The following is a 16,575-nucleotide window of genomic DNA, read 5'->3' on the forward strand; positions in this document are numbered from 1 at the left end:
CCATCGCAGACTTCTTGACTCAGTGTTGAATTCAGCACCTTCAGTTAGCTTGATATCTATCTGTATCATTCATCCACTGTGATATTGGCTTAGCCTGTCTGTTTCCTTCTCCTCCTCTGTTTTCCCTCATGGAAGTGGAGGACACCCCAGCCTGACCTGTTAGGCACATCTTCCCACTCTGCATTTTACATCTCCTATATCTGTGGTCTCAGTTCTCACTCACTGACCGGAAAATCTTGTTTACAACTGATCACCACCCCAGCTTTTCCCTATTAGAGAGATTCCCGCTCCTCCACCCTCCTGGCAGCTTTACAAGCTTCACAGCTCTGGAGAAAGGTCCTAGACCTGCAACATCAAATCTATTCTTTCCACAGTTGCTGACTGACCTGCTGAGTAATTTCTGCATTTCCTTTTGTTAGATAATAGCATTTTCATGATTGACCTGTTTCATTCAAATCATAACCTCCATCTTCTGAAAAAGGCAATCTGCAGTCTTGATTGAAAACAGCGAGCAAATGCACACAATTGTCCTTGAGCATATAGTATTTATTTTATTCCACAATAAAGTACCCTCAATCCCAGTGACAGCAGGACCTGCGATTAAATATTTCAACATTTTTTGGAGCAACAGCAACATCAATTTAATTAGGATCAAAAGTCCAACAAATTTACAAAGCGACATTACTGCTCTTGGAAATAAACATGGCAGGCAATCCGCTGTATTCAGCACAACATGACACACATCTTCTTTCAGAACAGATTTCCAAATTGAATGGAAGGCATGAATATATTGGAAGAGGGGGAATGACATTGAAGAGGCTGAGTATTCTGAAAACATTGCAGTGTAAATAAAACTGGATGATCAATTAAGTTTTATTTCTGGCTTGAGCTCTATTGAAAGACCAGTTGTGCTGATAACATTTGATTCTCATAAACTACTAATTTTCATAGTTCTGATTTTTAAGCTCATTTGGGAAAATGAGTTTCCCCACTAAGCTCCATTATGTGCCTCTTTAACCCTGTAGCTCAGACTGCAAATTAAGGCAGTAAAGCAGATGGAAATTGGCGGGACACTGTCAAATGCAGGAGTTTCCACTTGAAAGTGAGAAGCATGAACCATTTTTGTTTGGGCTGCAATGAGATGGATTGAGTGACGGGGAAAATAAGCGGCCTGAAATCTGCCCTCAGTCTTCAGGCCTAAGTCTGCAATTCCCGGGCAGCTGTGTATTGCACGCCGCTTCCAATGTTTGCTTCAGCTGCAGTTACATGAAGCAAATTTTGGAAATGGAGCCACTGCTAAACTGCACCTTTAATGCCGTAGGCTGAGGACGAATTTCTCACCAAAAAACAGGCACAAGTTTCACAGTACTCCTCACTGTGACACCTTCCCCTCTGAATGAGAGAACAGCTGAGAGCCTGAAGCCAGTGAGGAGAAAGAGGAGGAAGATGTTACTCGTCTCTCAGGTCTGGACCTGGAATACAATCAAAAAAGATTAAGATAGATTTCACTCTTACATGGCTGATTATCTTTTTTTAAGAAGATAATTTCTTCCAAAATCATGCAAGAGTTCCCCCCGCATGGACTGGCCACAGGACTGAGAGTGTGCTGTGTTGCCGGGGGCACTGTTGCTCAGAGGAGATACTACGCTAAGACACAAGAGACTGCAAGGGGCAAAGAAGCAAACTGCTGAAGGAGCTCAAGGGTCAAGCAACCTCTTTGAGGGAAGAAGACAGTTGACGATTCAGGTCATGACCTGAAATATTGACCATCCATTTCTCTCCGCAGTACTCCATTGAGAGTCATGATGAGGAGTCTCGGCCCAAAATGTCAACTGTTAATTCCCCTCCATAGATATTGCCTGACTTGCCGAGTTTCTCCAGCATTTTGTGTGTGTTACATAAATAAACCCAATTGCTTTTTGTGCACAAGATGTCATTTTAAGGTGTTTAATGAATTTTATCTCTGTTGAGAAAATAGCCATGGGAATTGAGAAATCCTCACCATGATCTTGATTTGCGAACTCTCGCTGCGGTGGACCGGTCTGAGAAAACAGAACTGCTATGGTGTGGCTCTCCTCCGGTTGCTCCATGTAGTGACCATGACCGTGGGATGTCCAGCTCAAACACCTGGGGTGTTGCCATATCCAATTCTAGGAACAGAATGTTCTCAGCCTAAACCATAGAAGAAAGATAATTATAAACAAGAGAAAGTCTGCAGATGCTGGAAATCTAAGCAACACACACAAAATGCTGGAGGAACTCGGCAGGCCAGGCAGCATCTATGGAAAAAAGCACAGTCGACATTTCGGGCCGAAACCCTTTGGCAGGACTGCAGAAAAAAAGCTGAGGAGTGGATTTCAAAGGTGGGGGGAGAGAAAACTCCAGGTAATAGGTAAAACTTGAAGGCGGAGGGATGAAGCAAAGAGCTCGGAAGTGATTGGTGAAAGAGACAGAAGACCATGGAAGAAAGAAAGGAGCACCAGAGGGAGGTGATGGGTAGGTAAGGAGAGGGAGGGACAAGAGGATGGGAAATAGTGAAGGGGGGTGGAGGCATTACTGGAAGTTTGAGAAATCAATGTACATGCCATCAGGTTGGAGGCTGCCCAAACGGAATATAAGATGTTGTTCTTCCAATCTAAGTGTGGCCTCATCACGACAGTGGAGGAAGTCATGGATGGACATACAGGAATGGGAATGGGAAGTGGAATTAAAATGGGTGGCCACTGGGAGATCCCACTTTTTCTGGCGGATGGAGCATAGATGCTCAGCAAAGCGGTCTCCTGATCTACGCCGGGTCTCACCGATATACAGGAGGCCACACTGCGAGCACTGGATACAGCAGATGACCCCAGCAGACTCAAAGGTGAAGTGTTTTGTCATCTGGAAGGACAGTTTGGGGGCCTGAATGGAAGTGACGGAGGAGGTGTAGGGGCAGGTGAAGCACCTGTTCCACTTGCAAGGATTAAGTGCCAGGAAGGAGAATGGACAAGGGAGTGATCCCTGCAGAAAGCAGAAAGTGGCGGGGGGGGGGGGGGGGAGGGAAAGATGTGTTTGGAGGTGGCAGAAGTTTTGGAGAATTATATGCTGGATGCGGAGGCTGGTGAGGTGGTAGGTGAGGACAACAGGAACCCTATCCATGGTAGCGTGGCGGGAGGATGGGATAAGAGCAGACGTGTGAAATGGAAGACATACGGTTGAGGGCAGAGTTGATGGTGGAGGAAGGGAAGCCCCTTCTTTGAAAAAGGAGGACATCCCCTTAGTTCAAGAATGAAAAGCCTCATCCTGAGAACAATGCTGTGGAGACGGAGGAATTCAGAGAAGGAAATGGCATTTTTACAAGCAGCAGGGTAGGACAAGGTATAGTCCAGGTAGCTGTGAAAGTCTGTTGGTTTATAATAGACATCAGTGGATAAGCTGTCTCCGGAGGTAGGGACAGTGAGATCAAGAAAGGGAAGGGAGATGTCAGAAATGGACCAGGTAAATTTGAGGGCCGGGTGGAAGTTGGAGGCAAAGTGGATGAAATTGACGAGTTCAGCATGGGTGCAGGATGCAGCACCAATGCAGTTGTCGATTAGCATTGGAAAAGTGTGGGACGGTCACCAGTGTGTGCTCCCGGTGTGGCCTCCTGTATATCGGTGAGACCTGATGTAGATCGGGAGACCGCTTCACCGAGCATCTACGCTCTGTCCACCAGAACAAGTGGGATCTCCCAGTGGCCACCCATTTTAATTCCACCTCCCATTCCCATTTCGATATGTCCATCCACGGCCTCCTCCACTGTCGGGATAAGGCCACAGCACCTTATATTCCGTCCGGGTAGCCTCCAACCTGATGGCATGAACATCGATTTCTCAAACTTCCAGTAATGCCTCCCCCCCTTCACCATTTCCCACCCCCTTGTCCCTCTCTCATGTTATCTCCTTGCCTGCCCTCTGGTGCTCCTTCCCCCACCCCCTTTCTTCTTTCTTCTAAAGATAATTATAAGTTACTCCAGCTTGGCATCAATGACGAATTGCAATGCAATGGCCCTGAAACACTGCAGCATGAACTATTTCACACTTACCCACATTATAATCCATTTGCCAAATCCTCTGACCACACCCTTACCTGTCCATATTACTTTTTATCTGTTAATGTCCTCATCCCACCTTACAGCACAAACAGTACATGGCCAGTCTTGGAGATGATCATACAACTTTAGTGCTGACACTCAGACTCTCCAAAATGTGAGCATTGTTAATGATGCTGCCATTTGGAAGAAATATCAAACTGAGGCCAAATGTATCAGACTGATCCTGCTGGAGTCCATGGATTCTTCCAAGCTCATCCTGGGACAAATATCACAGTTCACTGTGTCTAGTTACAGTGGCTTAGAACGTGGTCTGACCTGTCCCTCTGGCGTGCGAAGATGATGTGAAAATGGCAATGCCAGCTTCAGCCTTAGTGATGTGTTGCAATTGGCACGGTGAACACAGCAGAACTTGGAAATGATGGCCGAGTGCTCACTGGGGGGCTGGAGGTGGCTGGGGAGATCTGAGGAGATCAGTGCCCATCAGAGGGAGCAAGGGAAATTCTCCAGGCCTGCAGCCAGTGCTCCTGGCGTGAAGTCGCTTAGCGGGTCTCAATAAGAACATGACCGCTCTCTCCAAACATACACCCTTAGTGAAACCTACAATGCAGAAAATATTCACGTCTGTTCTGGCTGCTCTTGTGGGGAAAAGGAAACGCAGAGGAAGCCCTTTCTTCTTGTAGACAGAATTCGGGTGACTTGCCACACAACTAGTTGGCGCTGAAAACGGAACCATGGACACAATTTGTGTATTGCAGTTTTGCTGACGTTATGTGGGGGAGTTTTACACTGGAAGCTATGTGTCAGGATAACTAAAAATCTTACTGAAATAAGGTATGAATTTCCCAGTGGGAGTTGAGACATCCAATATTGGATGTTGTTTTAATTAATACCCCAAAGTACTTCTAAATTTTTTTTCCAGATGTTGCATTGTAGTTTTATTTTTTTTTTAGAAAACCTACTAAATATCAAGGGGGCATGAGACCAGAAACACACAAGAGGAACTCAGCAGACCAGGCAGCATCTACAGAGAAGAGTAAACAGTCAACATTTTGGGCTGAGACCCTTCATAAAGACTCAGAATCCTGATTCATTCAACATTCTTTTGCAACTTGTTATACTCACAAGTCACAACAGAGGGAGCTGCTGCATTATTTTAAACCTCATTTGCCATCTCCATTAGAAGTATTTCAGTCTAATTTCTTTGATTTAGTGCTCGCACTGCAGTGTTTTACACAATGGGAATACATTAGACATTTGCAGAGGGAAATCTGCCCAGTTAACTGGCTGGACAATATATTATCACACAGATAACCAAACTCCAGTTTTCAAAAAATTTGTACCTTCTCTTTTCAAATCAATTGCATTTCCAGTGTTATCTGTATTTATTTCATGTTCCCAGAAAGCATGTGACATTGATTAACATCGTGGGGGGGGGGGGGGGGGGAAGAGCCAATTCTGCCAATTTTTAAAAAAAGCATCAAGAAGAGACCCTACTTCAAAAAAACAGTAACTCAATCAAGAATCTTATTTTCAAAGCATGTTGGAAAATCAGTAAAAATTAGATGTTGGATTGTGAGAGACCAGGCTTATTGGATAACTTATCCAGAAAGGTTTTGCTATCCCACAAAGGAGGGCCCAAACTATAATATTTATGAACAGAATTAGGCCATTCAGCCCATCAAGTCTGTCCCACCATTCCATCATGGCTGATTTATTATCCGTCTCAACCACATTCTTTACTTTATTACTTTATTGTCGCCAAACAATTGATACTAGAGCATACAATCATCACAGCGATATTTGATGCTGCACTTCACGCTCCCTGGAGTACAAATCAAGAGTAAATATAATAAAACATTTAAATTATAAATCATAAATAAAAAAATAGAAAAGGGAAAGTACGGTAGTGCAAGTCAGGTCCGGATATTTGGAAGGTACGGCCCAGATCCGGGTCAGGATCCGTTCAGCAGTCTTATCACAGTTGGAAAGAAGCTGTTCCCAAATCTGGCCGTACGAGTCTTCAAGCTCCTGAACCTTCTCCCGGAGGGAAGAGGGACAAAAAGTGTGTTGGCTGGGTGGGACTTATCCTTGATTATCCTGGCAGCACTGCTCCGACAGCGTGCGGTGTAAAGTGAGTCCAAGGATGGAAGATTGGTTTGTGTGATGTGCTGGGCTATGTTCACAATCTTCTGCAGCTTCTTCTGGTCTTGGACAGGACAACTTCCATACCAGGTTGTGATGCACCCTAGAAGAATGCTTTCTATGGTGCATCTATAAAAATTAGTGAGGGTTTTTGGGGACAGGCCAAATTTCTTCAGCTTTCTCAGGAAGTAAAGGCACTGGTGGGCCTTCTTGGCAGTGGACTTTGCTTGGTTAGACCAAGTCAGGTAATTTGTGATATTGACCCTGAGGAACTTAAAGCTTTTGACCTGTTCCATCTGCGCACCACCAATGTAGATGGGGTCATGTGGTCCACTACTCCTTCTGAAGTCAACAACCAATTCCTTCGTCTTGCTGATGTTGAGGGATAGGTTATTGTCTTCGCACCATGCCACCAGGTTCTTAATTTCCTCTCCGTACTCAAACTCATCATTACCCAAGATACGGCCTACAATTGTGGTGTCGTCAGCAAACTTATATATTGAGTTCGATGGAAACTTGCTTACACAATCATGTACAGTGAGTACAGCAGGGGGCTCAGTACACAGCCTTGTGGGGCACCGGAGCTCAGAGTGATTGTAGAGGAGAGCTTGTCCCCTATCTTTACAGCCTGGGTCCTGTCTGTTAGGAAGTTGAAGATCCAGCTGCAGATCTGAGTGCTAAGACCCAGGTTCCGGAGCTTAGGAATCAGTTTATTTGGAATGATGGTATTAAAGGCAGAGCTGCAGTCAATGAAAAGGAGCCTTACATATGCGTCTTTATTCTCCAGGTGTTCCAAGGAGGAACGTAGTGCCGGAGAGATGGCATCTGCCGTTGAACTGTTGCTCCGATAGGCAAATTGCAAAGCGTCGAGGTTGTGGCTGATGTGTGCCATAACCAATCGCTCGAAGCGCTTCATAGCAATTGATGTTAGAGCCACAGGTCGGCAGTCATTCAGGCATGCCACCTTGCTTTTCTTTGGCACCGGGATTATCGTTGCCTTCTTAAAACACGAGGGGATCTTAGACTGAAGCAGGGAGCAGTTGAAGATGTCAGCAAACACTCCAGCTAGCTCGCTTGCACAGGCCTGGAGAACCCGTCCCGGGACGCCATCTAGGCCTGTCGCCTTCCTTGGATTTACCTTCAGGAAGGCCCTTCTAACGTCCTCCTTAGTGACGATGAATCTCAATGCCACCAGGTCCAGTTCACCCGGAAGGTGCGGGACGCTCTTCTTCTGTTCGAATCTTGCGTAGAATACGTTAAGTTCGTCAGGAAGAGAAGTGCTACAGTTATTGATATTCCCAGCCTTTTCTTTGCACCCAGTGATCTCATTTAGATCCTGCCATAGTCTACTGGCATCGCTTTGGTTAGCCTGGGCTTCCAACTTGGCTCGATATTGCCTCTTGGCGCCCTTAATGGCTTTCCGGAGTTCACGCCTGGATTCCGTGTAGCAACTGGTATCCCCGGACCTAAAAGCTGCAGCTCTAGCCTTCAAAAGGGACTGGACCTCATAATTCATCCAAGATTTCCGGTTAGGGAATACTCGATTCTCCAGCCTTCTCCCCGTAATCTTTGATGGCCTGATTAATCAAGATCCTATCAACCTCTGCCTTAAATATACACAACCACTCGGCCTGCCAAGGACCAGCCTTTGGCTAAAAATTTTTTTCCTCCTCTCTGTACTAAATGGACAGCCCTCAATTCTGAGGCTGTGTCCTCTGGTCCGAGACTCCCCTACTATAGGGAACATCCTCTCCACATCAACTTTGTCTAGAACTTTTCAATATTTGAAAGGTTTCAATGAGATACTCCATCATTCTTTTAAACTCGAGTGAGTACAGGCCTAGAGCCATCAACATGCCTCATATTTGAATTTCTGAATTTTCTCCCCATTTAGAAAATAGTCCACGCCTTTATCCCTTCTGCCTAAGTGCATGACCATGCACTTTCCTGCACTATATTCCATCTGCCATCTCTTCGCCTATTCCCCAATCTGTCTAAGTCCTTCTGCACATTCCCTGCTTTCTCAACACTAACTGCCCCTTCACCTATCTTCATTCTGTCTGCAAACCTGGCCACAAAGCCATCAATTCTTTCATTCAAATCATTGACATATAATGTGAAAAGAAGCTGTCCCAACACAGACCTCTGTGGACTACCACTAGTCACCGGCAGCCAAACGGAAAAATAGTCCCTTTTATTGCTACTCTTTGGCTCCTGTCAGTCAGCCAATCTTCTATCCACAACAGTAACTTTCCTGTAATAACCGGCCTCTTATTTTGTAAGTAGCCTCATAAGCAGGACCTTGTCAAAGGCCTTCTTAAAATCCAAATAAATAACATCTACTGACTCTCCTTTGTCTACCCTGCCTGTTATTTCCTCAAAAAATTCCAACAGATCTGTCAGGCATGATTTCTCTTTTAGCAAACTATGTTGACTTTGACCTATTTTATCATATGCCTCCAATTACTCCAAAAACTCATCCTTACTAACATTGGCCTATAATTTCCTTCCTTCTGTCCTCCCACCTTCTTAATGGGGGGGGGGGGGGGGGTGGAGGAGCTAGAAAAGATGGCGCCAGAGCTTTGGTAACTTCTTCCAGTTTGTCTGCGAAACAGCTTACTCTTTTTTTCTCATGTCTTCCTTTTCTTTTCAGTCCGGTTGGAGTCCATGACCTACAGCTACAGCTCAAACTATGGTTCTCCGCAAGCGGCCTGGCGCTTTGATATCTCCAGAAGTGGTCTGGAAGACGTGCGGTCCTGTGGACAACCCGATTCCGAGCATCGTGGACTGAAACATCGAGGCAGCAGGTGGTGTGCACTGCTATCAGAAGAAAGGGGATGGGTTGGGTCGTGCTCATGCAGGGGAGGGGGTAGAGGGGCTTTGGGGTTCTGATGATTTGAAGAGTAAGAAGTTCAGGTTGTATACTGTATGCATTCTCTGATATTAAGTTAAACCATTTGACTATGTAATTTTCCAGTCCTCTGGAACGATTCCAGAATCGAGTGATTCTTGAAAGAGGATTACTAATGCCTCCACAATCTTTTCAGTGGCCTCTGTGGACCTATCCGGGACATCCCTGAGCCAGTACCTGTGAGGCGACATACTATCCGTGTGCCTCTTTCACATCCACAGTATTCTGCTTTTTGCTGCTCTATTATGGAATCCCCTATCACCGCTGCACTCATCTTCCCTTTGAGCCACAGTGCCAGAGATTCAGTCTCTGTGGCTTCCTCCTCCCCCTCCCCAGATGCATCTAGCCAGTACACTTCTTGTTGGGGAGCGTGACCACAAGGGTACTCTGAACTCGCTGCCTATTCCTTTTCTCTCTCCTGGCAGTCACCCAGGTATCTGTATCTGCCTCCTGCAACTTAGGGGTGACTACCTGCCTGTGGCTCCTATCTATCACGTCATTGTCAGTATGAGCCGAAGGTCATCGAGGTGCAACTTAACACTGTCTCTAAGTAGCTGCCGCTTGATGCACTTTGTGCAGATGTAGTTTTCACCCTGTTTTGTTGAACTGCCCCTCATAATCTCCTATAATCACCAGCTGGTTAAAAGGTGAAACTGCTTTTCTCATGCACTGAATTGGGTTCAGTTATATGTTACTGCTGGGACACTGGAAGAGCTTCTTTACTGATGTCCATTCTAGGCTGCACGTCTTTGCGTTATTCTGGTGATGGATGTTTACCCACCATTGTCAAAGATTAGACTGGGAGAAGACACTGTGCTAAACTACCAGATCAAGTGACTAAACACAGTCAATTTATCTTTTTGCATCTCTTGAGCCTGGAGAAAGCACATAGAGTTTAACACACAAGCATTTTCGTAAAAGCTGCCTGAATCCAAGTTTTCTGACAGGAGTGAGGTTACCTGCATTGAGATAGTTAATTTGGACTGGACAATCAATACATTCAGACAAAATGATCCCCACGTGGCAGTTATGAGAAGTCACCAAGACCCAAATGTATATGAGAACCTTATTTTCTTGAAATACTGGAGAAACTCCAAAACATTGGGACTGAAGTGATGTCACCACAGAGGTACACAAAGGCATTCCACATTGTCCAAGCAGAAGGTAGCTCTTGCAATATTTTCAAAGGATCATCTATTAGGAGTCTAGTGCCTGAAAATTCTGGTATCCAATGCAACAACATATGGTATCAATGACAGTTGTGTTTTAAAGGTGGACCAAAAGGTGTAAAAGTTACTAATTTTGCAGTTTAAATAACTGCAAAGATTATACTTGAATTGGATACGTAGTGCAAAGCACTGATCAGGCTGTGTGTGTCCCTTGTGTTAGAACACAACAGAGATATAGCAGAGTTACTGGGAACTGGGTGATGTGTTTATTGGGAACCTGCAGTCAGTGCTGTTTGTATTAGCCCTTGTCCTTCTTGACGATCAGGGTCACAAGTCTGTAAGATGCATTTGTGACAGTGTTCGAAATTAAATGCAGTATATTTTGGGGGTGGTACACACTGCAGGCAGAGTGAACTGTTGGTGCAAGGGATTACTGAGTGAGGGCAAGAACTCTGCTTTGTTATGAATGGTGTTGAGCTTCTCAAGGGATGCTGAATGAATGATTATCGAGTCATGAGCTTGGAAACGTACACTTTTATTTCTGTAACCATAGAACCATAGAACACTACAGCACGGTACAGGTCCTTCAGCCCTCCATGTTGTGCCGACCCATAAAATCCTTTAAAAAAAAGTACTAAACCCACACTACCCCATAACCCTCTATTTTTCTTTCATCCATGTGCCTGTCCAAGAGGCTCTTAAATACCCCTAATGTTTTAACCTCCACCACCATCCCTGTCAAGTCATTCCAGGCACTCACAACCCTCCATGTTTAAAAAAAAAAAAAAAAAATTACCCCTGATGTCTGCCCTAAACTTCCCTCCCTTAATTTTGTACATATGCCCTCTGGTGTTTGCTATTGGTGCCCTGGGAAACAGGTACTGACTATCCACCCTATCTATGCCTCTCATAATCTTGTAGACCTCTATCAAGTCCCCTCTCATTCTTCTACGCTCAAAAGAGAAAAGTCCCAGCTCTGCTAACCTTGCTTCATATGACTTGTTCTCCAATCCAGGCAACATCCTGGTAAATCTCCTCTGCACCCTCTCCATAGCTTCCACACAATGAGGTGACCAGAACTGAACACAATACTCTAAGTGCGGTCTCACCAGAGGTTTGTAGAGTTGCAACATGACCTCTCTACTCTTGAACTTAATCCCCGTTAATGAAGCCTAGCATCCCTTAGGACTTCTTAACTACTCTATCAACCTGCGCAGCGACCTTGAGGGATGTATGGATTTGAACCCCAAGGTCCCTTTGTTCATCCACACTCTTAAGTAACTGACCATTAATCCTGTACTCAGTCTTCTGGTTTTTCCTTCCAAAATGCATCACCTCACACTTGTCCAGATTGAACTCCATCTGCCATTTTTCTGCCCAACTCTGCAGCCTATCTATATCCTCTTGTAACCTTCGACAACCTGCAGCTCCATCCACAACTCCTCCAATCTTCGTGTCATCCACAAACTTACTCACCTATCCTTCTGCTTCTACATCCAGGTCATTTATAAAAATCACAAATAGCAGGGGTCCCAGGACAGATCCCTGCGGCACTCCACTAGTTACCGACCTCCAGGCAGAATACTTTCCTTCCACAACTACCCTCTGCTTTCTTCCTTTAAGCCAATTTTTTTATCCAAACAGTCAAGGTTCCACTTATCCCATGCCTCATGACTTTCTGGATGAGTCTCTCGTGAGGGACCTTGTCAAATGCTTTGCTAAAGTCCATGTAGACCACATTCACTGCCCGACCCTCATCAGTTTCTTTTGTTAACTCTTCAAAAAACTCAATCAGGCTCGTGAGGCATGATCTTCCCTTCACAAAGCCATGTAACAATGAAATAATCAGCAGATCTCTGTTTCTTCCGTGAGAGTTTTCCAGTATGACTGGCTGAAGGGATACACTGTTTGCACAACATGCAGAATTTGTCATGTCAAAAGAGGATCTCTCTATCCCCAAGTTGCTCATTCAACTTCCTGTAATAACAAGGAATCTAAATAATTCCACGACTCAGCCACTCCAACTTTGCATGACTCTGCCACTTGCTGTTCGCCAATCAGAGCTGAAAAGAAAGCAGGCTCTATCAATCACCACAATGGAGCTGTCACCTCTATCCCAGTGATCAGCCACTGAAGTTCCTTCTCGATAATAATTTCCACTCACGACTGTGCAGTTGTAAAACATCCCAAGCAAGATATCATGCCTCATAAATAAAAGAAATTCTGCAGATGCTGGAAACAGAAGATGTTGCATCACATAATGCAAAGGTAATAAATGAGTGGAAATTTAAAAAAATTATGCTGAGGTTTATATTCCATATTATTGCAAGGACTAATTTGAAATAATTATGAACCCATAATCTTATCATTCGGAGGAAGGCAGAAGTTCTGTAAATTCTGTTCTAACGACCTTAATGAACTAATTAGTAACTCAGCACACACTGGGGAATATCTGGCTGGGATTGTTCTCACAGGATCATTAAATCCGAATTTGATAGCTTTAAAGCAGCAAGGTCCACACTGTCCTCTTTAACAATGAATACTTGGAGCTAAGAAGGCAATCTTCGAGAAAATAGAAACCCGGATAACGTTCCTCACTAATGTCTCCAAGAGGAGTCAATAACTCTTTATCAAAGTTCAAAGTAAATTTATTATCAAAGTACGTATATGTCACAATATGCTACCTTGAGATTCATTTTCTTGCAGGCCTTCATAGTAAAAAAAATGAAGTGCAATAAAATCAATGAGGAACTACAAAGGAAGTCTGACAACCAATGCGCAAAAGAAGACAAACTGTGCAACTAATCAATAAATAAACACCTAAGAAATAAATAATGCGGAGAACATGAGCTTTCGAGTCCTTGAAAGTGAGTTCAGAGGTTGTGGAATCACATCAGTGTCGAGGTGAGCGAAGTTATCCACACTGGTTCAGGAACCTGGTGATTGAAGGGTAATAACTGTTTCTGAACCTGGTGGTGTGGAATCTAAGGCTCCTGTACCTCCTTCCCGATGCAGCAGCGAAAAGACAGCATGCCCTGGATCATGGGGTCCTTGATGATGGATGCTGCTTTCTTGAGGCAGAGCTCCTTGTAGATGTGCTCATTGGTTTAATTTAGTACCAGAGAATGTTTACAGTACACAACCTGAAATCTTTACTCTTCACAGACACTGACCAACAGCAGCAAAGGAACCAACCATCCCCCTCCCTTCCCCACCTTACTTCAGCAAGCATCAGCCCCCACCACCCACAAGCCCCCAGAGACCATGATCTAAAAGCCCATCAAAACTACTGTCCATCTTAACACTTCAACATCACTCAGTAACAAGGGAGAGAGAGAGATCGTGCTCCTACAGTGAGAGGGGCGGCCAACTGTTTCGATGTTAGAGTCTGCACTGTTGATTATTTTGAGTTTCCTCAACTTCGGAATCAGCAGACCCTCTTTCACCATCCAGAGAGAGCGCACACGCACGAGTTCAGAGGCCCCTGACAGCCACACCCACTGTCTCGATGTTTCGACCTCCTGTGGTGCTTCAGTCGGTGGCATCGGCGAGGAATTGGGTCATCCACAGGGCCGCACAAGGCTGCATCCTGAAGGCGTACATCTTCCAAGCTGCTACTGGAGATCTTGAAACACAGGGCACTTGGCAAGTTCCGAAAAGTGAGAAGCCACCGTCCCTGAGGAATGCAGTTTGAGTGCAACTGGAGACCATGGACTCCGACAGGACGCCCGCCAACTTGACAAGGAATAAAGGTGGGGAGGGTTTTGCCTGTGATGGACTTGGTTGTATCTAACACTTTTTGCAGACTTTTCCACTCCTGGGCATCCATGTTTCTATACTAGGCTGTGATGCAGCCGGTCAGGTTAGTCTCCACTCTGCTGCCACAGAAGTTTGTCAAAGTTTTAGATGACATGCTGAATCTGCGCAAACTTCTGAGAAAGCAGAGGCGTTGTTGTGATGCCATTTATATGCTGGTCCCAATACAGATCCTCTGATATAACGCCAAGGAATTTAAAGTTACTGACGTTGATATGGTAAACATGAGAAACTGAGAAAGTCACTGATGGGAATTTTCTGATTTTCACATCCTAACAGCTCGGAAATTACTTTCATGTTGCTCACAGTGTTTGAGCCACAGTCAGGTTAGACATACAGACAGACTATTAGACAAGGGTTAGACACTTTAAGTCTATGCATTCTACTTTTAGACTCTCCAACCCTTGGAAAAAGATGGCAACTATCTACAGTAAAGTCTGTGACTGCCTAAAAAAACTCTACATATATCTGAGACATCAGTCTGCTTCAATGGTGAGAAAGGTGCACTGAGAATTTTCTTATCTTCTCTCTGGGTTCTGGTGAAAACTCTGTATCCCAGACATCCTCTCCTCTCCCCCTCCTTCTTCCATCATACAGGAGATGTTCTGAAGGGGGAGAAAACCTTTCTTCGAGGTGAATCAGCAACTTCCTTTATGTGCCCACTTCTGCTCCATTCTATGATGTTCACCCTGCTTGGCCTTTGGGCCTCCTTTCACAATACCTCTGCAGCTGTTACTTTGCTAAAACAAATCTTGACTTCCTCCTATGACACTATTGTTCCTAATAAACCCTTCTCCATTAATACTGAAGGATTCATTTGCTGTCTGCTCTTCTGACTTCAAGGATGCAACTTCAAACCTACTCAGTGTACAAAAGGTTTGATCAAGTAGCACCAGATCTGACTTCACTATATACATCTACACAATTCTTGTATTCTTGTCCACAAAAATGGTCCATAACTCTGAGACTTTCCTTGAAGGAAATGTCTTTATTTTCCTGTATTATACACCTCTTCAATATCTATTTCAGTTTTCACAATTTTCATTCATTTTCAGTTGCTTCTGATGTGTTCTTTCTGTTTTTATTATTGCCACCAAACACCTCCCTCTCCACCCTATTTAAATGTCTGAGTAACATGCAGTCTTCCATGGATCAAAACTTCTTCCATCTAATTACTGTCATTTAGAATATCTGCTCCACTTTATGGCTGCCAGCCAGAATCTCAGTGCTCTGTTCAGTCCCAAACTGCAATTGCAAAATATATCTACTCACCATATGAGTTGCCTTCATAATTTTCCTGTACTTAACTTCTTTACTTGTGCCAAAAGCATTACAATATCTGCATGATAGCTAAATAATATCTGCATTATAACTGTTGGGGATGGTGTAGAGAAGGTTGGGATGACCTAGTGTTAATGCAAGTGCTTTCCAGACAACAAATTTCTCTTCTAGCACGGCTAGACTGATAAATTATTTTTCAGTAGTGTATCTTTTGATCAATCACTTTTCAACAGTTTATCTATTTTTCGCCCATGTGCAAACTTAATATTGGCAAAAATGATTGTAAATTTGTTAGCCACAGATGAGGGTACCAGAAGATTGGAAAAAAAGTGTTCCATCACTTCAGAAGGGCAATATGCCTTGGCCCAAAATATCAGCTCTTTAGTCCTTTCCATAGATGGTACCTAACCTGCCAAGATCCTGCAGCATTTTGTGTGTGTTACTCACCAGAACGTTGCCTGGTTTGGAAAACTTTAGTTGTAGGTAGACATTGGATAGCTTGGGCTTGTTTTCCTTGGAGAAAAAGGGGCTGAGGGCCTATTTCTGTGGAATTAGTGTTGAAAGGCAAAAAAGTCAGCACGGTCATGTGCTGGAGGGCCTATTTTTATGCTGTACAAATCTATGACTTACATACTATGTAAAATGGATCAGAATGACATTATTTTTGCACGTATTTTGTGACAGATGAGAAAAAGAACTCTTTCTATACAACACATAAAGGCCTCAGCGACCCATTAAACTTGATGCATATATTACTTACACGATATCTGGGATGAATGCCCATTGACATAGCAACTCTGGCATACTGGCTGATTGGTCGCTTGTAGCCAACTGCAGATGTAGATCGTTTCTTCATTTGGTGTCTGGATAAAAGAGATTGTACAAGCATAAAGTAATAAAGATCAGTGACAGCTTGCATATGCTTTCTGCACCAGATAAGTACCTAGCAATAATAAGATTGACATTTTAATCTGAGTAATCAAATCTGAACTCATGTTACTTTTGCACTAACAAACTTAATGCCGTCCTTTCATTTTAAGAACACTTTAGCAAAATAATCAATAAACTAATGAAATGCTGTTGTTGAAGTTAACAGTATCAAAACTTAAGTCTTAAAAAAAAACTTCCCTCTTCAGCCTGTCATACAGATTGGCACAGTGGATGTCTCCAACATTTCCTGCTTT

The 16,575-nt window shown here is 44.0% G+C and overlaps 1 protein-coding gene across 3 annotated transcripts in view; it reads right to left on the reverse strand.

The window, feature by feature from the left end:
- Positions 1–525: 525 nt before the first annotated feature.
- Positions 526–16,575, reverse strand: part of kif3ca (kinesin family member 3Ca) — a 175,473-nt gene continuing 159,423 nt past the window's right edge. For all 3 annotated transcript variants that reach the window (XM_073057110.1, XM_073057112.1, XM_073057109.1), the window contains exons 8-10: positions 16,152–16,254; positions 2,003–2,172; positions 526–1,472 (exon numbers count right to left, since the gene is read on the reverse strand). In XM_073057110.1, coding sequence (XP_072913211.1) covers positions 1,373–1,472; positions 2,003–2,172; positions 16,152–16,254 — 373 coding nt within the window. In that variant the 3' untranslated portion in view covers positions 526–1,372. The remainder of the gene's footprint in view (positions 1,473–2,002; positions 2,173–16,151; positions 16,255–16,575) is intronic.

The sequence above is a fragment of the Hemitrygon akajei genome, chromosome 9 (assembly GCF_048418815.1).
Source record: "Hemitrygon akajei chromosome 9, sHemAka1.3, whole genome shotgun sequence".
Lineage (NCBI taxonomy): Eukaryota > Metazoa > Chordata > Chondrichthyes > Myliobatiformes > Dasyatidae > Hemitrygon > Hemitrygon akajei.